Genomic DNA, 21,381 nt, shown 5'->3' on the forward strand with positions numbered 1-21,381 from the left:
GGCCCTGGGTCATAGCTTTTACCACTATTGCCTTGTATCATAGCTTCCCTGCTTGTCACCTGCAGCGGCTCCACTTCCCACTGGGTAAAAGCAGAGCCCTCCCCGTGGCCTGCAAGGCCCTGCACGGCCTGGCCCTCGGCCCTGCTCTCTCCTGTTTCCAGCCACACAAGCTGCCTCCAAGCTCCTCCCACACACAGGCCTGCCTGCCTCAGGGCCTCCACAGGCTCTTCTCTCCTCTGGGAACATTCTGTGTAGGTTTTTAGCCTTTTCTCTCAGTTTTCTGTTCACCTGGCACCTTATCCAAAATAGCATCCCTGGGCCGGCTGCCCTAGTTTGCTCTGTAGTGCTGAACCTGGGCGGTATCTGTTGTGGTAGGATGCCAGCTGCCCCGGTGAGAATGTAAGCGCTCTCTGAGGACACACTTTGGACCAATTTGTCCACCACTCTGTCCACAGTGCAAACAGCAGTGCCTAGTGCCCAGTAGGCGCTAGATAAGTGGACAGTAACTGAAGTCGCAGAGCCACGCTTGGCATTTTGCTCAGCCCTGCCCATGACCCCATGAGGTTACTGAGATGCAACCCATTTTGCAGATGAAGAAACTGAGGCCCAGTAGGCAGTGAGGGCAGCGCCAAATGGGTTCCCGGGTCTCTTGGGCTCTTTCCAGCTCTCGCTGGACATGCTTCCTGGGAGGAGCGAGAGATGAGGGGGGAGGTGTGTGGGGCTGGGGTCACACTGACACCCCACTCCCACCCCACATTGTGTCCCTGTAGGGACAGCATGGACAGCGTGAAGCAGAGTGCGGCCCTGTGTCTGCTGCGGCTCTACAAGGCCTCGCCCGACCTGGTGCCCATGGGCGAGTGGACAGCCCGCGTGGTGCACCTGCTCAATGACCAGCACATGGTGAGGCCCTTGCCCGGTGCCCAGGGACCCTGGACCACTGCCCCCAAGACCCACCTGCCCTTGGCACCTACCTGGACGCCCAGGGCTCTCCACTCTGCCCTGACTCCACTTGGATGCTTGGGGACCCCTTCTCTGCCCTGATTCTTACCTGGAAGCCCAGGGGCCCCCACGCCTGTCGCTGACACCCATCTGGCTGCTCAGGGATCCTGTCCAGTGTCCCCAACACACACCACTCATGCAGCCCCTCAGAAAAATCCCAGCCTCTGTTTCTGACACCCAGAGGTTCCCCCAGCACCCATCACCTGCTCAGCCAGCATAGAAATACTGACCTCTGTCCCCATCCCCAGTGCTCCAGTCTCTCATGGTCCCTGAGCCCTGACACACCCACTGGGACACCTGTACACACCCAAGCATCCCCCTCAGCCCAGCCCAGCCCCAAGTGCTCCTGAGCTTCTACTCCCAGATCCACAGCCTAGACACTTGTCTCCCATCTGTCCCTCCCCCAAGGGCCCTGACCTGCCACTCGTCTGCCTCTGCAGGGTGTGGTCACAGCCGCTGTCAGCCTCATCACCTGTCTGTGCAAGAAGAACCCAGATGACTTCAAGACATGCATCTCTCTGGCTGTGTCTCGCCTGAGCCGGGTGGGTGTGGTGTCAGCACCAGCTGTGGAAAGGTGGCCCTGGTGGCCCTGTTCCCTGGGCACCTCTGTTGTCCCCCTCACTCTCTCTGGGAGACCACCCAGCCCAGTGGTTAAGAACTCTGGCTCGGAGCTAGGTTCATCCCAGCTCTGTGAGCCTCAGTCACTTCCTGGCTGTGTGGCCCTAGGCAAGTGGCTTCACCTCTCTGGGCCTTGTTTGCCTCATCTGTTCAAAGGGGATGATTCCAATGCCTGCCTCACAGCATAGCTGCTGTGAATTAATCTGTATAAAGTGTGAGCACAGGGCCAGGTGCACAGTGAGCGCCCAGGAAGTGAGGTTGCTCTCCTGTCTCCCTCCCTCTGGCCCTCTCTCTCTTTCTTCCTCCTGCTTTTCCTTCCCTTGCATCTCCCCTTCCCTCCTTTTCTGCTCTTCTTACCACCTTCGCCCCTATCCTGGGAACTTGCCCTGAGGCCTCCTGTATGCCCAGCTCTGTGTGGGCTGACACTTGGGGACACAGATGAGTCAGACCCGAGCCTGCCCTCGAGGAGCTCCCTGTCCTATTTGGGGGAGGGATGTACAGCAGGGCCGACTCAGGCACAGATTATCATAAAAGGGGCAGTGTGTGCGGTCATGGAGGTAGCAAGGATGTTGCAGGCCCCCAAAAGAGGCAGTTCACCCAGCCTAGAAGTCCGGGAAGGCTTCCTGGTGGAGGTGATCCTTGCCTGAGTTGAGACTTGGAATAAATATAAATGTTTCCCGAGCAGGTGAAGAAAGGTTTCGGTTCTCAACCAAAAAGAACAGCACATCAGTTCATTCATTCATATTTTCATTCATTCACCGTACATCTGGATACTCCCATGGGCCAGGCTTGGTGGGGGAGACACAGACAGTGACAGTGGGGGCGGGGCACCTACTGTCATGGAGGTGGCTCAGAGCAGGATGGGGCTTGCTTCCTGGAGAAGGGGTTTTCAAGGTTGTGTAGGAGTTTGCCATGAGGGAAAAAAGTCACATGCTTTTTTACTAATTCCCCCACCCTTTCCCTGAGCCTTTCTCGTGTCTGACTTTGTCGTAGGCCCGGGGACCCAGGAAAGAGTTGGACCCAGGAAAGGGTCAGACCCAGTTCCTGCCCCTGAGTAGCTTCTGGTGTTGGGGGAGGGCTGCAAGGAAGCAGTCTCTAGGGTTGGTGTGCAGGGCACTGTGAGGCCAGAGCTGGAGTCAGGAGTTCACAGAAGGGGATCCGGTTGGCCGCGATTTCCTGCCCACCCCACGCCAGCTTTACTTGGAAAAGTCAACCAGTCCCAGCTTAGTCCCAGACCCATCTGGTCACTCGCTGTGTGCCCGACGCGTTCTCACCACCCTCCCTGAGCCTCAGGTTTCAGCTCCAGAAAACCATCACAGTGTCACAGCCACCCCTCCCTGGACCGCCACGCACGCCTCACCCGCTTCCTCTGTCCCCAGATCGTCTCCTCGGCCTCCACCGACCTCCAGGACTACACCTACTACTTCGTCCCGGCGCCCTGGCTCTCGGTGAAGCTCCTGCGGCTGCTGCAGTGCTACCCCCCACCAGGTACCGCCAGGCCCACCTGGGCTGGGGTCTCAGGGCCAACAGCCCCAAGGCTGGGCAGGGGGCCAGGCCCTGGGGGTCTGTGTCAGGATTTCTCTGACGCTGGGCTGGTACCTCTAGCCTCTGAGGCTGCAGTGGGGGCATCGCTGAACCCAGGGCCCACCCAGGGAGGCCCCAGGATGAGAATGTTGTCTGAGGCTGTTGGGGGCTGGGGCGGGGGCAGCACAGAGCAGGGAGTCCTCCCCACTCAGCAGACAGTGGGGCACATCGCAGCTTGATTCCCCTGCCGTGGGCCAGGGTCCCTGCAAAGCCGGACTCACGCTCCAGCCCTGGAATGTCGGGGCTGTCGTCCATCACATCTGTCTTACAGATGAGGAAACCGAGGCTTGGAGAGGGGAGGGCCTTGCCCAAGGTCACCCAGCAGGTCAAGGGGCAGTTCCAGGCTGTGTGGTGGGAATTAGCGTAGCTCTCTTAGGGGTTCCCGTGCCCTCATTGCTCATGGTCACGACCACTGGTGTGGACGAAGGGCCTGCAGGGAGCAGGCACTGCACCGGGGTGTCCAGGCGCCCCCAGCAGAGCTGGCAAGGGGCAGCTTGCTCTGAAATAGACACACCGGGAAACTGAGGCTTGGAGACGAGACATCACCTTTCCAGCCCCAGGCAGCAACAGAGGAGCAGAGCCTGGCTTCTGAATCTGTGCTCTAAACCCCCTCCCTCTACCACATGGGCTACAGCTCCCCCTGAGCTTCCGTATCCTTGGCTGTCTGACCTCACAGTAGCAGTTTTGAGGGACCCTGTGCTGAGGTGCTTGGCACATAGTAGGTGCTTGATAAACCAGTGCCCTTAGATTTAGCCAGGGTGCTGAGCACCTGCTGGGGGCCAGGGAGCTGGGGTGTGGCGCTGACTCTTCACAGCCAGCTGGGTGGGAGCGCGTGCACACGTGCACACACTGTAATGGCATGTATGGTGTAGGTGACGCCGAAGGCGCCTCCCATCCAGTGAAAGCCAGGATGAATTTTTTTAATTAATTTATTTCTTAATTTATTGGCTGTGTTGGGTCTTTGTTGCTGTGCGCAGGCTTTCTCTAGTTGCAGCAAGCGGGGGCTACCCTTCGTTGCTGTGCGTGGGCTTCTCATGGCTGTGGTTTCTCTTGTTGCAGTGCACAGGCTCTAGGTGCCTGGGCTTCAGTAGTTGTGGCGCACAGGCTTAGTTGCTCCACGGCATGTGGGATCTTCCCAGATCAGGGATAGAACTCGTGTCCCCTGCTTTGGCAGGTGGATTCTTAACCACTGCACCACCAGGGAGGTCCTCCAGGATGAATTTTGTTGTGAGGGCCCGGAGAAGCCTTGTCCCCACGCTGGGCCTCTTTTCTCATCCCGTAAGGAAGGGTATAGCTAGAACCTAAGCCCACTTGCATTTAGAAGCCCCACCTCATAATTTTGGGGGTGTGCCCTGGGCAGGCACCTCACCAACTCGGATCCCCTACCCTGTGGGAATTGCAGCCGTGCCCCGCCCCCCAATGGTGGGCAGGGAGGGGCTCGCTCCAATTTATTTCCAAGTGATTTTTTTTTTTACAATGCATTACGAAAACTTTTCCAACAGACAGACAAGTAGGGAGCACCGGTCATCTGGACTGCACATTTTGCCGTGTATGCACGCTGTTATTTCGTTCCATATTTCTGAAATATTTAAAAGTTCATTACAGATATCACAATGCTTTACCTTTAAATATTTTGTCAGGCATTTCTACAAACTATGGGGGTTTTCGTTCACAATAGCAAGTCTATGTTCACACTTAAAATGATTCCCTAGCGTCCTGTAGATTTTCCTCATTTTCCCCAGAATGTCCTTCACAGTTGGTTCAAACTAGGATCTAATCAAGGTACAAGTATTGGGGGGAAAAATGAAAGTATTGAATTTGATGATTTCTCTTAAGTCTCATTTATTTACTTATTTACTTATTTATTTTTGGCTGCACCTCAAGGCTTGTGGGATCCTAGTTCCCTGATCAGGGATCCAACCCCTGCCCCCTGCAGTGGAAGCACGGAGCCCTAACCACTAGCCAACCAGGGAAGTCCCTCATATGTCTCTTTTATTCTGGAAAAATTTTGATTTCCCCTTTTATTCCATGACATTGACCTTCACCACAACCTTTGGTTAAAAAAAATTTCAGACATAAAGATAACTTGGGAGAACAGTAAAAGGACCACACCCAGTTCCCCCCCACACACACCCCACCCCCACCCCCACCCCCACCAACCCAGACTCAGCAGAGCTTTACCACTTTGCTGGGTTGGTAAATCCCTTGTTCCCTTGCTCTCTCAGATACCCAGTTGCCGAATTACTTGACAGTAAGCAGCAGACATCATAACACTCCCCTCACCCCAAAATATTTCCATGAAGGTTTCCTGCGATCAAGAACACTGTCCAGAACCACGATGCTGTATCACACCTAAGGAGATAGTCATCAGCTATCCAGGCAGCAACCTGCCTTAATTGTCCATAGCATTATTTTTATAGCTTACATGCAGTCGAGGACCACAAAATTATGATTATGTCTTTGTCGTTTTTCTCCCCATCTGGAATAGTCCCACCCCCATTGCCTTTTTTTTTTTTTTAAGAATCAGGAGAATTTTTTTAAATTAATTATTTATTTTATTTATTTATTGGCTGTGTTGGGTCTTCATTGCTGCACACGGGCTTTCTCTAGTTGCTTCGAGCGGGGGCTACTCTTCATTGTGGTGTGCAGGCTCCTCATTGTAGTGGCTTCTCTTGTTATGGAGCATGGGCCATAGGCACGTGGGCTTCAGTACGTGGGCTTCAGTAGTTGTGGCACATGGGCTCAATAGTTGTGGCTCACGGGCTCTAGAGCGCAGGCTCAATAGTTGTGGCGCACGGGCTTAGTTGCTCCGTGGCATGTGGCATCTTCCTAGAGCAGGGCTCGAACCCATGTCCCCTGCATTGGCAGGTGGATTCCTTACCACTGCGCTACGTAGGAAGTCCCCCATTGCCTGTTTTTGAAGAAACGGGAGAGTTTTGTGCTGCGGTGTATCCCATGTTCTGGGTTCGGCTGTTTGCTGCCTGTGTCCTTTAGCTGGTTCTCTGTCTCGTGACTTGCCCCGTAGATTTGGGTGCAACATTCTTTGCTAGAACACTTGACAGCTCTTCTCTCCACTTGGTGTTGCCTCATAGGCAAGGGAATGGCCGTTCCCGGGGTTTGTGTGAGCTCCTGGTTGGTGACTGTCTCAGGCACTCAGATCCCTCCTTGGGAAGAGCCGGGTTTGGGGGTGTCTCTGGGGAAGATTCCTGGAGCCTTCTTTGCTCTATGAGATTCCTAAAGCCCATGGGTGCTGCAGAAGGGGAAACGGGGGCTGCCGGGGTAGAGCCTCTGGCCCAGAGGAGTCAGAACAGAGCAGGACAAGAGCCCAGGTCCGGAATCGTGTCCTCTGTCAGCCTCCCCGCATCACCTGGGGACCCAGGAAGGGCTGGAGGGAGTAGAGGCTCCAGCCTGAAGCTGCAGGGCCCGCACGCTTCCTCTGGAGGATGGGAGCCGTGGAGTGGCCCCTGCCCCTGGCACGCCGGCCAGGCTGGCGGAGAGCTCACCCCGGGGCATGCCCTCCATTTCCCCAGAGGACGCAGCCGTGAAGGGGCGGCTGGTGGAGTGTCTGGAGACCGTGCTCAACAAGGCCCAGGAGCCGCCCAAGTCCAAGAAGGTCCAGCACTCCAACGCCAAGAACGCCATCCTCTTCGAGACCATCAGCCTCATCATCCACTACGACAGGTGCCTTCTGCGGGGCGGGGAGCCTGCCCCGGGAAAGGGGGACTGGAGGCCGGGACTCCTGGGTGCTAGGGGAGGGGGCCTAGGAATGTGACTTCTAGGTATGAGGATGACAAAGGTATGAAATGCTGCCCTGCCAGGTTGGGGCTGGACCCCTCCCGAGGGGCAGAGTTCCTGGGTATCTTTATTTGGGCTGCATGGCCCAAGTGTCTGGGTCTCTGGGAGTGGTCATGACTGGGAGGGAGGGCAGGAGTTACGAGCTGGGTCCTGAGGCGGATGTGAGATGGACCAGCTAGGGGCCAGGTCCTCCATCTCCTCATCTCACCTGTGTGTCGTCATCCCCTGCCCCCCGCCCGGTCTCTTCCTGTGTCACCGGCAGTGAGCCCAACCTCTTGGTCCGGGCCTGTAACCAGCTGGGCCAGTTCCTGCAGCACCGGGAGACCAACCTGCGCTACCTGGCCCTGGAGAGCATGTGCACACTGGCCAGCTCCGAGTTCTCCCACGAGGCGGTCAAGACCCACATTGACACTGTCATCAACGCCCTCAAGGTGCGACCTCTGGGAGCCTGACCCCGGCCACACGGACCTGGCCTGTGTCTCCTCTGCTCCCTCAGAGGCCCTGGGGTGGCCAGCCCATGTCAGAAAGGAGCCTAGAACACACCCTACCTGCTCTCCTCCCTCAGACGGAGCGGGATGTCAGTGTGCGACAGCGGGCGGCCGACCTCCTCTACGCCATGTGCGACCGGAGCAACGCCAAGCAGATCGTGTCAGAGATGCTGCGGTACCTCGAAACAGCCGACTATGCCATCCGCGAAGAGATCGTAAGTCCTGGGAGGGGCAGGACACCCAGACTCCTGGGTCTCCAGATGGGAATGTGCTGAGCCCAGGTCGGATGACTCCACACCCCAGCTCCCCCGTGGGCACGTACACACGCCCCACTTCCCTCCTGGCTGGCAGGTCCTGAAGGTGGCCATCCTGGCGGAGAAGTACGCCGTGGACTACAGCTGGTACGTGGACACCATCCTCAACCTCATCCGCATCGCGGGCGACTATGTGAGCGAGGAGGTGTGGTACCGTGTGCTACAGATCGTCACCAACCGCGACGACGTCCAGGGCTATGCCGCCAAGACCGTCTTCGAGGTCAGCCCCCCACCGCCGTCTCACCCTCAGGCATCGAGGCAGAGCAAGGACAGCTGGGGCTGTGAGGCCATTTGGCCTGGGCCTCCATCCTGCTTCCTCCTCCTCAGAGGGGCCTTGGCCTCCCAGGGCCTTCCAGGGACACAGGGGCCAGGCCTCCACGGATGGGCTGGTATGAGGGTCAGCAGGGTGTGGCGTCCCCCGTGCGTAGCCACCAGTCTCCGGTCCTGGCAGTCTCCCACTCCCTCTGCCCCGGACAAGAGGGCCCATTCTGCTCCTTTTTACTCCGTGTGAGCTCGGGCCAGTCACGTAACTGCTCTGTGCCTCAGTCTCCCCATCTATAAACCCACCCGCAGCAGAGTCACGAGGCTTCCGCGTTTAATAGGAGTCAAGGGCTCAGTGCTGCTCCTGGTACCCGCTGAGCGCTGCTGAGCCACGACGGTGTCACTCACCGCTGTCCCCCCGCCCCCCAGGCGCTCCAGGCCCCCGCCTGCCATGAGAACATGGTGAAGGTTGGCGGCTACATCCTTGGGGAGTTTGGGAACCTGATTGCTGGGGACCCTCGCTCCAGGTGAGGGGGTGGACACACGTACACGCTTCTGAGGGGTCTGGGGCCCTGGGGTCTGCCTGGGGTCCTGGGAAAGGTCCCTCTGAGGGCGGTGGCACCTCCCATGGGGGGCCTGCGGGAGAGGGCGGTGGAGCTGGCTGCCTGCTGACGTCCCAGACCTCTCCCCCGCCGCAGCCCCCCAGTGCAGTTCTCCCTGCTGCACTCCAAGTTCCACCTGTGCAGCGTGGCCACGCGGGCCCTGCTGCTGTCCACCTACATCAAGTTCATCAACCTCTTCCCGGAGACCAAGGCCACCATCCAGGGCGTGCTGCGGGCCGGCTCCCAGCTGCGCAACGCTGACGTGGAGCTGCAGCAGCGCGCCGTCGAGTACCTCACCCTCAGCTCCGTGGCCAGCACAGATGTCCTGGTCAGAGCCCCAGTCCCCACGTGCCCCTCCTCTGCGCCTCGTCCCCTCCTCTCCCGGGGACTGGAGCTGGCCCTTGTCCCTGACGTGCTCCTGCCACCCCCACCCCCGCCCTCTGCCGCAGGCCACGGTGCTGGAGGAGATGCCGCCCTTCCCCGAGCGCGAGTCATCCATCCTGGCCAAGCTAAAACGCAAGAAGGGGCCGGGGGCCGGCAGCGCCCTGGATGACGGCCGGAGGGACCCCAGCAGCCACGACATCAATGGGGGCGTGGAGCCCACCCCCAGCACCGTGGTGAGTCCCACAGGGCTGGGCCACCCGGGCTGGGCCTGGCCAGGCCGTCCTCTCTTTTCACCTGTGCCTGCATTCCCTGCAGTCCACGCCCTCGCCCTCCGCTGACCTCCTGGGGCTGCGGGCAGCCCCACCCCCGGCAGCACCCCCAGCTCCCTCGGGTGCGGGCAACCTCTTGGTGGACGTCTTCTCCGACGGCCCGGCCGCCCAGCCCAGCCTGGGGCCCACCCCCGAGGAGGCCTTCCTCAGGTACTGCCGCCTTGGGCCCAGGGCTGCCCCCCTTCCATCTGCCCCCTCCCAGCGCCCCCCTCCCTCCCCATCCCTGAGCCTCTGTCCACCCTGGCTGCTGCGTCCCTCCCCCTGGGCCACTCTGGACTCTCGGCTGGCCCTGGCCACCCTGTGTTGTCCTTTCCCATCACCACGTCTCAGCCTGCTCTTCCTTCTCTCTTTCCCTCCTCTCTCTCTCTCCCTCCCTCCCCCTCTCTCTCTCTCCCTCTGCCCTCTTGCTGCCTCTCTTGGATTGGCTGCCTACCACGCCTGTCTTCTCTTGTCTGCTCTGGGATTGGATGGCCCAGCGAGCTGGAGCCGCCTGCCCCTGAGAGCCCCATGGCTCTGCTGGCTGATCCAGCTCCAGCTGCTGAGTAAGGGGTAGCCTCGGGGTGGGGCCAGGCTCGTGTCCCCAGGGAGGGTTAGGGGACTGGGAGCTCTCATCAGGCTCTCCTGATAAGCTTCAAGGAATCGGAAGGGAGTGAAAATCAGGGCTGTCTGATACAGGGTAGGGGGGTGATGACACCTGCCAGGGTCCTTTTCCCATTAGAGGCGACTGCCAGCCTGCTTCTAGGGCTCTTTGGGGAATCTGGGTTTATGGATTCTGGGCGTCTGTTCCTTCAGGGCTTGCTATTTCCCACCACTAGCTCTGGGCCTTTACCTCTAGCCCCCCAAGGCCCCGCCCATCTCCCTCCTTTCCCACCTGCAGCCCAGGTCCGGAGGACATTGGCCCGCCCATCCCGGAAGCCGACGAGCTGCTGAATAAGTGAGTCATGGGTGAGGTGGGGGAGGGCCGTGGGGACAAGTGGGGAGCACAGAGCAGGGCCCAGGCGGGCACCTGTCATCCTGAGTCCCCGCCGCCCCCACCCAGGTTCGTGTGCAGGAACAACGGGGTCCTGTTTGAGAACCAGCTGCTGCAGATTGGAGTCAAATCAGAGTTCCGGCAGAACTTGGGTGCGTCCATGGGGTGACGGGGTGAAGTCTTGGGGAGACCTTGGTTTGGGGAGGGCGTGGAAGGAACTCAGATGGAGCCCTGCCTCTCCCAACCCCCCGCAGGCCGCATGTATCTCTTCTATGGCAACAAGACTTCGGTGCAGTTCCAGAACTTCTCCCCCACTGTGGTCCACCCGGGAGACCTCCAGACTCATATCCTCTTGGCCTGGCCCCGCCCCCTGGCTCCAGCCCCACCCCTCTTGGTCTGCCTTCCTGGCAGCTGGGAAGCAGATGGGCCCAGGTCCAGACCCCTGTTCGGCCCTCTTACTTGGGGGTCTAAGCCCATGGTACTTCTCTGAGATTTAATGTCATCTATAAGTTGGGGTTGGGCCTCTTTCCCAGGACAGGAGGTGACAGTGACATGATGTGATAGGGATGCAGGAGGTGTTACATGCAGAATCCCAGCTGATCTGGGCTTCAGTTGGTCCCTGTCAGGCCCCTTCTGTGCCCTGATCTTGTCCTCCCATGATTCCTGCCCTCAAGAGCCGGGCCTGGGGTTCTTGTTGCCAACCAGGCCCTTCTCCTGTGTGATCTGGGCCCGTCACTTGGCCTCTCTGAGCCTTGCTGTTCCTTCTGTGAAGTGTAGATCCTTCTCTTCTCACAGGGCTGTTTTGAAGATCCGTGTGGCTGGAAGACCCTGGAAGGGTGACTGACAAAGGAGCTGCTTGAGATTGCTCAGTCCCCTGTCCCGCTTCTCGGCCTCAGTTTCCACAACTTGGAAATTAGAGTGGTTAGACCTCAAAACTTGAGTAGCTTTCCAGTTTTGTTTCACGCAGCATTTCCAGGAGAGGCCTCCTGTAGGCTCAACTCTGTGCTGGGCAGGGGCGGGGCGGGGTGGGGGCTGGAGATGTAACACCCTGTCCTTGCCAAAGGGTTGCTGACACAAAGGTAGATGGTGACAACACTGCCACCATTTTGGTGAACTTACCATGTGCCCAGCACCGACAAGTACTTGTGCTGGATGATTTCACTGACTGCTGAGAACACTACGTCCATTTCACAGATAAGGCTAAGAGAGGTTAAGTGACTTGCCCAGAGTCACAGAGGTGATAAGACCTGGGATTGAAACCCAGGTCAGTCTTCAGAGCCCGGTGTGACCTGTGCGGTAATGGAGGTGGCTGAGCCCACTGTGGGAGGCCAGAGGAGGCACCTGGGTCAGAACTTCGGCTTAGGAAGGACTTTGGACCGAGGCCTTGTAGGATGAGCCCTGGACGGCGGGGCCGGGCCCCTCAGAGACCTGCAGGCTGGGGCTGCCAGGGAAGCTCTAAACCATCAGGCGATGATGGTCAAGTCCCTTCCCTTCCCACCCCCGGGCCGCTCCCGTTTCTGGCTTCCTTGACCGTGCGTGGGCACAGCTGGCCGTGCAGACCAAGCGGGTGGCCTCGCAGGTGGACGGTGGGGCGCAGGTGCAACAGGTGCTCAACATCGAGTGTCTGCGGGACTTTCTGACGCCCCCGCTCCTGTCCGTGCGCTTCCGGTGAGTCCGGAGGCGGGGCGCTGCTGGGTGGGCGGGGCGAGGGCGGGGCCTGACCGAGCCCACCCTCCTCTCCCTCCAGGTATGGGGGCGCCCCCCAGTCCCTCACCCTGAAGCTCCCAGTGACCATCAACAAGTTCTTCCAGCCGACGGAGATGGCGGCCCAGGACTTCTTCCAGCGTTGGAAGCAGCTGAGCCTGTGAGCCGCGGCGGGGGGCGGAGCCAGAGTCGCCGGGGCGGGGGCAGGTGGGCGGGACTGGGGCTTCTAGATCCTTGACTTGAACCTTTCCCGGCCCCCAGCCCCCAACAGGAGGCGCAGAAAATCTTCAAAGCCAACCACCCCATGGACGCGGAGGTCACTAAGGCCAAGGTGAGAGGCCAGACAGGAGAGGCACCGGGGCTAACTTCCCAACCCTGCCTCTCTCTCGAACTCTGGGATTTGGGGAGCGGTTGGCCGTCGACTTCCTGAGCTTCTGTTTTTCTTTCTGTAAAGCGGGGCCAATTTCCACTCCCCAGGGTTTGGGGGAACTGGTGTGCCACTGTCTGGGAGCTAACAGACACCGAGCACCCTCTGATGTCTGCCTCCCTTCCTCCCCAGCTCCTGGGGTTTGGCTCTGCTCTCCTGGACAATGTGGACCCCAACCCTGAGAACTTCGTGGGGGCTGGCATCATCCAGACTAAAGCCCTGCAGGTGGGCTGTCTGCTGCGGCTGGAGCCCAATGCCCAGGCTCAGGTGCGTGGTGGTCTGGGAGGCTGCCTGCTTTGCGTGTGTTCTCTGCGCCCAGCTCCTCCTGCCTCACTGTGTTTTTAATCACATGCCTCTGCTGTGTCCCTGTCTGCTTCCCTTTCTGTCTCTCCATCCGTTGGTCTTCCTCTCCCTTTCCCTCCGTGGTTTTCATCTCTCCGTATCCTTTTTACCCTTCGTGACCTCTCTCTTTCATCCTTTATCTCCTCTGTCTCCCCTGTCCTTTATACCACTTTTTGACCCCTTGATCCTTTTTCTCTTCTCTCATCATTTATCTGTGTAAATAAATCTGTATCCGCCTCTACCACCCCCCACCTCGGGCTCTCCATCCTCTCTGCCTCCTCCCTGAGTCCCCCTGTCCCTCCCAGATGTACCGGCTGACCCTGCGCACCAGCAAGGAGCCCGTCTCCCGTCACCTGTGTGAACTGCTGGCCCAGCAGTTCTGAGCCCTGGACTCTGCCCCCCGGGATGTGGCCGGCACTGGGCAGCCCCCAAGACGGAGGCAGCTTTGGTGGATGGGGCAGCGAGGGGACCTCCGCTGGTGACAGGGAAGACCCCGGGGTGAGGGGATGCCTAGGACCTTCCTCCGGCCTTTTGTATTTTTATTTTTGTTCATCTGCTGCTGTTTACATTCTGGAGGGGTAAGGGGAAGCCCCCTCCCTCCCTTTCGCCCCGAAGCACAGAGGGGAGAGGGGCCAGGGAAGTGGGCACCTCCTCCCCTCCCACCCTATCCTGTCGTAGCCCCTCCTGCCCCCTCCCCGTCCAGGGGCTGTGTATTATTGTGAGCGAATAAACAGAGAGACGCTAACAGCCCCGTGTCCATGTCTGTGTCTGGTGCTTACGTCTGGTGGTCAGAGGAGAGGGGTGAGGGCGTGCAGAGTGTGGGTGGCCAGGCCCCGCAGCCCGTGTGTGGGACTCTGAGCAGACAGCAGCAGCAGCAGCCGCCGTGGCCCCAACTGCAGGGCCACCAGCCGCCATCCCGTGCCTGGCTTTTCAGCCCCTGACACCAGGTAGCAGGCTCTCGGTACCTGGGCCCGGTGGACCGCTTCCTCCGCCTTCTCCTCTGGCTGCCCCAGCTCTGAAGGAAGGACGGGGAGGGCAGAGGTGACCAGTGGGGCTTGGACAACTAAGATGCCAACCTACAGGAGCCACCTGCATCCTGAGCCTAAGTTTGACTCCTGACAGTGGAGAGCCTCACAGCTCCAGGCAGCTGTCAGGACCTGAGGAGATCATGGACTTTCTCCCCCTCTTCCCACCCAGCTTCAGTCCCCCACTTTCCTGGGGACACTGTGTGCAGCCCCAGGTAATCCACTTAGCAATACAGATCACAAACATACAGGAGGTGCTTCCCAGGTGTCAGGCACTGGGCTCCGGGGAAGACCTGTAATCCTCCCAAGGACCGCGCCCCACATATATGGGAAGCAGGTGGGGAAGTGGCATTGCACAGCTAGGAAGGCACAGCCCTCTGCCCCTTCCAGGTGGAGCTTTTTACCATTTGTTACGCTCACCAGGGTCTTCGCTGGGGTTGTAGTGTCACTCTAGGTCCCTTCCTCTTGTCTCTCTGGGCCTCACAGGTTCTATGTGACAACTTTTCCTCCTGGACCTGGGCTCTGTGGAATCTATCATCCTCCTCCACCCAAGACTATCAGCAAAGCCTGTACTTTCAGCAGCAGAGCTGGGAGTGTGTGGATGTGGGAGCCAGGCTGCCTGTGTTTGAATCATGGCTCTGCTCCTTATTAGCTGAGTCTGTTTCCTTATCTATAATATGGAAATGATGACGTAACAGGAGATAACCCTCACCTGTGAGGATGAAGTGAGTCAATACACAGAAAAGCACTTGCCAGGAGATGAGCTCCCAGTGTTAACTATCAGGGTTACCTAGGAGGCTCTGAAAGCTGCAGGCTGGGACCTCCCTGCCCCTCCCTTCCCCTCCGGTCAGCGTGCATACCCAGCTCTCACAGACAAGTCATGCCCAGTTCACGCTGGCTTCTTCTACCAGTTTCCCCATCTCCACCCCTTGCTCCCACCTTGTGACAGCGGAGACTCAGGGTCTCAGCCTGTGCAAAGGGGGCGCTGGGCCCGCCGCTGACCTGGTGGGAAGTGCGTGGCGGTGACCAGGGCGTAGAAGGAGCGGAGGAGGCGCCGACGCTGCTCAGGAGACGGTTCTGAAGGGGGAAGAGGGACGTGATAAGGCAGAGCCGCTCCCCAGCCCACGCCCCCCCGCCCCGGTCCCGCCCTCCTCCCTCACCTTTATCCCCCGAGAGCTCCACCGTGAACAGGCAACGTTTCAGTTCCAGGTGGAGGAGCAGCAGCCTGTGGGAAAAGAGGTGTCAAGGCCAGGAAAGAGGGGATGAGGGCCCCCAACCCACTACCCCGTCCAATCCCTACCCGAGGATGTCCGGGTGCAGGGGGAAGCCCGCGGGCAGCGCTCGGGGTCCCAGCGGCAGGCAGGCCCGCAGCGGGTCCAGCAGTGGCTGCCACCAGCGCTCCAGAAGCTGCAGGGGGCGTGGTCAGCGAGAGAGGCGGGGCCGGTGAGGTCGGGGGTATACCAAGGGAAGGCGGTTTGGCCTGGGAGCGGGGGAGGTGACCACAAGGGCAGAAGGCAGAGGGGACCGTGTAAAGGGGCAAGGCCTGGAAGGATGGGGTAAGAGGGAAAGAGGGACAGCCCAAAGGGGGCGTGGCCTATGAGGGTCGGGGCGCGGCCTAAGAGAGGGGCGGGGCGGGGCAAGGCTTGGTCCAGGGTAAAGACGGCACACTTCGGGAGGGTGCTCAAAGGCCGGGGCTTGCGGGTAGAAGGTGAAATAGGGGAAAAGCGGGACGTGGCCAAGATTCACCTGTGCATCCAGCTGGCTGAGGGGAGGGCGCGGCCCGCAGAGCAGACACAGCTCCAAGCCCGGCAGGAGCGTCAGGGTCAGAAGCCGGTGCGGAACCTGAGGCAGCGCGCAGGGTGGGCTGGCCCGGAGCTCCGCCCCTTCTCATCACAAGCCCCGCCTCCTCGAGACAACCTCCAGGTACCCACCCCTTGCGCGCTCCTCCCAGCCCTCACCTGCCCCCTGCCGGCCCCACCCACTCACTCACCGTGGGACTTCCGTGCGGCAGGTACACCGGGTAGTCGCGAGCGGCCTGCAGCGGCAGCGACCCCACCAGCCAGGGGAGCAGCACGGCCTCCGGCATCCCCAGCCGCCACCAGCTCTCTGTCGCTGCCACCACCCGGCCCGACACGACCAGGCTGACGAAGGCCGTGCCCGCCGCCTCAGCGAACCCACAGAGGGCTTCCTGGGTAAGGGAGGCAGGCCGACTGAGAGTCAGGAGACATGGGCAGGGCGGACAGTGACTTCCCAGGTGGCTTGCATGGTGGTCATACTCATGTCTCACCCTCTCCGGGCCTGCGTTCCTTCACCTTCACATGCAGGTACCATCCCCAAGTCACATTGTGAAATTAAGCAGGTAGAGTGACTGCTACCTAGGCTGACACGTCCTACTGAAGCTAATAATTGTAACGGCAGCAGCTACGATTTATTGAGTTCTATTATGTGCCAGGTAGGCTCAATCTACGACCTGCTGAAGCTCAGAGAGGTCACGTCACCTGCCAAGAGTCAACTGCTGAGGCAGCCATGCCAGATGAATCCAGAGCAATATTTAAGGAAGGGTAAGTAAAGATTTCCCAGGAAGAAGGAACAGGATGTACCAGGGCAGGGAAGCTGGGAAGTTGTGGGGATTTGTGAGACTCACGAGGAAGCTGGGAGAGGGTGGACTGTGGAGTTAGTAGAGGTTAGGGTGAGCAGGCTGGCGGGTGTCAGGTCCTCAACACCAGACTGAGGGCCTGGGACCTTGTCCTGGGGGTGATGGAAGCCACAGGAGGGCTGTGACTAGGAGAGGGGCAGGGGCAGCTCTGGGTGTAGAAAGATCCTTCTGGGGTCAAGTGGGGGTCGGGCTGGAAGCCAAAAGGATAAGAGGTTAAGGCAGTGGCGCAAGGGTAAGAGAATGGGGATGGACTCAGGGTCAGAGGAACAATTTTCAAAGGTTACAAGACATTCCCAATACCTGCAGGAGGGACCCCTCTGGAGGAACCACACAGTCCACACACTGGGTCAGGTCCCCGATGAGCTTTGAGTCCCCCAGGAAGCTGTCGATGAGGCGGTAACTGGCCTAGCAGAGGGAAAATGGAGGAGCCTAGGACCCAGGTGGCACCCAGATCTGCTGCCTCCCTCTCAGAAAAAAGGCTGCTGGGCCTTGCTAGGGGCTGTCAGACAACCAAGCTGCCCCCTGAACCCACTGGGTCAGGCTTTCCCCGGGGGCATCTGGGAACTGTAGTTCCCAATTATCAGTAACCGGGTATCAACTTCCAATCCTCATGTTCTGCAGCCTCACCCTCAGCTCCTTCTTCAGCCTCTCCACGTTGCGGATATTGGTCAGCTCTTCAAGTCCCACAAGAAGTATCTAGATGAACCATATAAGAGAGTAGGGGCCCTGGACAACTGGTTATAAGACAGGAGGGGCTGGGACTCAGACTCCTGTGTCTGAGGGAAGAGGAAACTGGGGATCTGGACTCAGTCTGAGGCAGGAGGGACTGAGGGCCAGGATTCCTGGGTCCTGAGAGAGAGAGGGATGCTGAGAGTTCAGATTCCTGGGATTGGAAAAGAGGGTTGGGGAGTCTCACCATGGCCCCAAACACCATCTGGAGTAGTCTCTCCAGCCTCAGCTCCGAGGTGCCCTCCTCAGATGACAGAACAATAAGGGTAATGCTGTGACAAAGGAAGGTGAGAAGGAAAAATGAGTCCAGGCCAAGGAAACAAGGCAGGGAGGAAAGTAGGGTCTGCCCTTGATCCTGGATGCCAGCTACATCCATGCCCGAGCACAACCTGCTTTGCATACAGAGAAACTCAGGGATCACAGAGGGTAACTGACTTGTCAAAGATCCCACAGCCAGGTAAACAGCTGGCACTGGAGAGCTGGACGACGCAGGGTCTTGTTCAACACCCTGGCCCTGCCCCCAAGCTACCCTTGGAGACCTGTCATGGAAGCTCTTCCACACCACGGTTGTGTCCTCCGTCCTCGCAGAGCTCAGCTGCACCTCCAGATTCTGCCCAAACATGTGGACTCCATTGAGGGAGCCGATGACAGAGAATGGGAGCTGGGGAAAGATTGGGGACTTTAGACAGGAGCCCCCAATCCCCTCCTCCTTAGGAACCAATGACTCAGGTCCCCAACCCCTTCATCTTTCTAGATCCCCTGGCCTCGCCTCTTCGGGCAGGATCACTGGTCAGTTGCACCCTCGACCCTCTAAATTTAACTCTGAAACTTCCCCAGCACCTACTCCCTTGAAGACCCACAATCCAAGTATCTAAACCCCTTCTATTTTGGAGATCCAGGCACCCGGGGCCCCAACCTGTTGGCGGGCTGGGGCGCCGCCGCGGCTGCTCCTGCAAAACAGAGGGACCCCGCTGGATGCCGCGAGGCACAGCAGATGTACGATGCCATCGGTGCCCTCCTCCCCCATTTGGAACCCCCGCCTTCCAGTACCCTCGTGGGTACAGTCAGTGCCCGCCTTGGAGCATGCCCGTAGTCACATTAAGTCGGGCTGCGGTCCGAAGCCGGCAGAGAGAGAGAGAGAGATGCGGAGCTGATTGGAAGAGGACTAGATTCCCGCCTTCTTCTTCCAACGCAAACCCCCCACCAACCGCTATTCCAGCACCTCCCCCAAACCCCGTTACGCTCTCTTCTGCCCTAACCGGAAGTCACAGTACCCCTAACAAAGATGGCGGCTAATTGTCTTTGCGAAGCTTTCTAGTCGCTCCTTAAAGCAGTTTGACACTATTTAACGAAGATAATGAAGAGCCCAACTTGAAGGCAGTGACCACACCAAGGCGCTGCCTAGTAACCATCACGTAAACAAGTATGTTTCACATTCTAAATTGACAAATAGCCGTGCCACACTCAAAGATGGCGACGGTGCCGAGGCGTTGCCTAGCAACCGCTTTAGCTGGGCTTTCCGTTTTGTAGTGGCAAACACTGAGCCCCGCTCAACGATGGCGACACTGCCTAAGCGTTGCCTAGCAACCATATTCAGTCTTATTTTCCTTCTAAGGCTGGAAACAGCTGTGCCCCTCTCAAAGATGGCCGCATCACGAATCCAGAGTAAGCTCCCTTAGAGTAAAATCTCCCCCCTCACCCTCGAGGATGGTTTGGTCCGGCGAGCGTTGCCTAGTAACCAACAAATGACCTGGTTGTTTTTATTAGAAAGATGAAATCCTTTATTTTCCAGAATCGTAAAATAATATACTATTATTTGTAATGAATTTATACATGATAGAGTATCGTGCAGAATGTGAAAATACTCCTCCCAAAATCCTTTCCCTAAAATAAAAAGTTTACAGTTTAACGCAGAATATTTACACTTTCACGAATATGATTACTGTATTAATGTTATTTTCAAACTTTTTTTCTCATGAAACCATATAAATACACTTCGTCTTTTTTAAATGTCCTATTCTAACATATTATGGATGTAACAAAATAAGATTTAGCCGATCCTATACTGCATTGTATACTATCTGAACCTAAACATAGGTTCTCACCTCTGTGTTTAAAGTGATAAAGGAAATCTTCATTAAGTTATCAATTTAATCAATTAGATGTTTTCTCTTTTGTGAGAACAGTTGCCCTCATTTATCCAAATATATTTAGAAAATGTATAGTAATATTTTTAAAAATGTCTTCTTTCTTTCTTTCTTTGGCTGCATTGGGTCTTCTTTGCTGCACGTGGGGATTCTCTACTTTTGGCAAGGAGGGGGCTACTCTTCACTGCGAGATTCGTTGGCTTCTCATTGCGGTAGCTTCTTTTGTTGTGGAGCATGGGCCCTGGATCGTGCATGCTTTAATAGGTGCAGCACATGGGCTCGGTAGTTGTGGCTCATTGAATATTTTTCTTATTTTATGCAGGCAATGTTTATTTGTAATTACATACATGTTTATGATTAATTTTGTTGTCCCTCTTCATTCTTGCATCTCAGATCATCTTTCCAGGATAATTTAAAATTTTCCTATTTCCTGAAGTACTTTGTACCAAAAACCTGTTTCTCTCCTCACCCCATTTAAGGAACCATCTTGCTCCTCTTCAGGGAGCAAACAAGAGCACCTGTTTCTACAAGGGCACCTGTTTCTTGTTTCGCTCCTTCGTGCTGTAGCAAGAGTCCCGATAAAGCCTTGTCTGAATTTCTTGTCTGGCCTCTTATCAATTTCTATTGATTACAGAGTCCAAGGACCCTGGTGGGTAACACATGGAGCCTGTGGCCAGTAGCCTGTGAAGAACTGAATCCTGCTAACCATGACAAGAATGAACATGGGAGCAGATCCTTTCTAGTTGTGCCTTGAGGTGATTACACCCCTGGCTGACACTTTGTTTATATTCTGTAAGAGACTCTGAAGCAGGGGACCCAGCTAAGCCTTGCCTGGATTCCTGATCTACAGAAATTGGGAAGTAACAATGTTGTTGTTTCAAGCCACTAAGTTTTGGGGTAATTTGTTACACAGCATGGGATAACTTCATGTCCTTTATTTCTCCTATTATTTTTCATATTGTGGTTCATTATGAACCTGACAATTCTGATTTCGGACACAGGCAGCAGTAAGTGGCAGCTTGCAGCAAGCAGCAGCGAGCAGTAGCTGGAAGCAAGATATTAATTCTTAGCTTCCAGACCAGGAGTCCTAACCACTGGACCACAGGGGCCAGTGGCTAGGACCTGGGTCCCTAGTTCTTGCCTACCTTATCAAGAATGAATTCAGGCGAGGAGGCAGAAGGTAAAGAGAAAAGTAAAAACCTTTATTGGAAAAGCAAAGTACCTGTGGAAGGATGCACGGGCAAGCTCAGGGAGAGAGTCCCCAGACTCGTGCCTTTGGGGGGAGTTTAAATTCTTTATAAAGGGGTAGTCTTCTCGGTCTTTGTCTTCTTCTTAGCCAATCATATCGTTTTGACCCCAGGGTTAATTTGCCTCTGGACCCTCCCCTGGGTGCGCTCGCACCTCTCAATTGAGATGGATCCTATCTCAAAGGCTTCTGGGAGACAGACAGCAAGACTTATGGTCTGGCATCCCCTGCCTTTTTGACCCCATGAAGGCTTTTACGCACGCGCAGTGTCTGCCTTGTCCCAAAGATGGGGAGCATATGACCTCTTGATCTCTTAACAGGGTTAGCCCCTTTCTGTCCCTGCCATAAAAGTGTCCAAATGTCCAGTTATTTACCCTATTTCTGTTGCTGTTTCTTATATCGAGGTGCAAATCTTAAAATATAAACAGGAGTCCGGTCATAAATATGCAATGTGGAGCCCAGTTGTCTCCTGCTTTAGGAAATGTAAACAGAGAGCTGGTAATGGATGTCTGGCCTGGAGCTCATCTTCTTCTCATCCCAAAGGTGTGAACAGGCCAGTTGTAAATACTAGCTTGGAGCCCATCTAGCTCCTACCTCAATTCCAGTACCTGGAGTCCCAGAGGTGTTAACTGTTGTTTCTGTGGACTCTAATTTCAATCCTTGTCTCTGTGCTGGTGGTCTTTGTGATATTGATCAGAGTCATCTAGGGAGGATTTACTTCTGCTTCTGCAGGTTGCCAGGAGTGTTACTATCCTGGAACT

The 21,381-nt window shown here is 57.0% G+C and overlaps 3 protein-coding genes across 13 annotated transcripts in view; 2 read left to right on the top strand and 1 right to left on the bottom strand.

Moving 5' to 3' along the window:
- The window catches only part of AP2A1 (adaptor related protein complex 2 subunit alpha 1), a 48,333-nt gene extending 34,769 nt beyond the window's left edge, over positions 1 to 13,564 (top strand). For 2 of the 3 annotated variants that reach the window (XM_057711965.1, XM_057711963.1), the window contains exons 5-24: positions 771 to 900; positions 1,440 to 1,541; positions 2,997 to 3,105; positions 6,732 to 6,882; positions 7,259 to 7,427; positions 7,562 to 7,699; positions 7,836 to 8,018; positions 8,489 to 8,586; positions 8,758 to 8,989; positions 9,111 to 9,278; positions 9,361 to 9,524; positions 9,851 to 9,916; positions 10,252 to 10,308; positions 10,414 to 10,496; positions 10,599 to 10,687; positions 11,888 to 12,012; positions 12,092 to 12,208; positions 12,310 to 12,379; positions 12,608 to 12,742; positions 13,123 to 13,564. In XM_057711965.1, coding sequence (XP_057567948.1) covers positions 771 to 900; positions 1,440 to 1,541; positions 2,997 to 3,105; positions 6,732 to 6,882; positions 7,259 to 7,427; positions 7,562 to 7,699; positions 7,836 to 8,018; positions 8,489 to 8,586; positions 8,758 to 8,989; positions 9,111 to 9,278; positions 9,361 to 9,524; positions 9,851 to 9,916; positions 10,252 to 10,308; positions 10,414 to 10,496; positions 10,599 to 10,687; positions 11,888 to 12,012; positions 12,092 to 12,208; positions 12,310 to 12,379; positions 12,608 to 12,742; positions 13,123 to 13,200 — 2,464 coding nt within the window. In that variant the 3' untranslated portion in view covers positions 13,201 to 13,564. The remainder of the gene's footprint in view (positions 1 to 770; positions 901 to 1,439; positions 1,542 to 2,996; positions 3,106 to 6,731; positions 6,883 to 7,258; positions 7,428 to 7,561; positions 7,700 to 7,835; positions 8,019 to 8,488; positions 8,587 to 8,757; positions 8,990 to 9,110; positions 9,279 to 9,360; positions 9,525 to 9,850; positions 9,917 to 10,251; positions 10,309 to 10,413; positions 10,497 to 10,598; positions 10,688 to 11,887; positions 12,013 to 12,091; positions 12,209 to 12,309; positions 12,380 to 12,607; positions 12,743 to 13,122) is intronic. The other variant, XM_057711964.1, reaches the window with a different exon arrangement.
- On the bottom strand, positions 13,548 to 18,454 carry FUZ (fuzzy planar cell polarity protein). 4 transcript variants are annotated; one of them, XM_057711990.1, is made up of 11 exons: positions 18,144 to 18,454; positions 17,767 to 17,888; positions 17,415 to 17,499; positions 17,126 to 17,194; positions 16,799 to 16,903; positions 15,833 to 16,030; positions 15,589 to 15,684; positions 15,143 to 15,249; positions 15,003 to 15,067; positions 14,845 to 14,919; positions 13,548 to 13,832 (listed from the first exon to the last, which is right to left on the bottom strand). In XM_057711990.1, exons 1-11 carry the CDS (start codon positions 18,252 to 18,254, stop codon positions 13,606 to 13,608), a joined length of 1,260 nt encoding a protein of 419 aa, XP_057567973.1. In that variant the 5' UTR covers positions 18,255 to 18,454; the 3' UTR covers positions 13,548 to 13,605. The 4 variants fall into 4 exon arrangements, with proteins under 4 accessions (XP_057567973.1, XP_057567974.1, XP_057567972.1 ...); XM_057711991.1 differs by lacking the exon at positions 17,126 to 17,194; XM_057711989.1 differs by having other exon boundaries at positions 17,415 to 17,888.
- The window catches only part of MED25 (mediator complex subunit 25), a 28,182-nt gene continuing 22,697 nt past the window's right edge, over positions 15,897 to 21,381 (top strand). For 2 of the 6 annotated variants that reach the window (XM_057711974.1, XM_057711977.1), the window contains exons 1-2: positions 15,897 to 16,034; positions 16,299 to 16,403. In XM_057711974.1, the coding sequence (XP_057567957.1) occupies positions 16,369 to 16,403 (35 nt within the window). In that variant the 5' untranslated portion in view covers positions 15,897 to 16,034; positions 16,299 to 16,368. The other 4 variants (XM_057711967.1, XM_057711976.1, XM_057711975.1 and 1 more) reach the window with 3 other exon arrangements.

Source organism: Hippopotamus amphibius, chromosome 16 (genome assembly GCF_030028045.1).
Source record: "Hippopotamus amphibius kiboko isolate mHipAmp2 chromosome 16, mHipAmp2.hap2, whole genome shotgun sequence".
Classification (NCBI taxonomy): Eukaryota; Metazoa; Chordata; class Mammalia; order Artiodactyla; family Hippopotamidae; genus Hippopotamus; species Hippopotamus amphibius.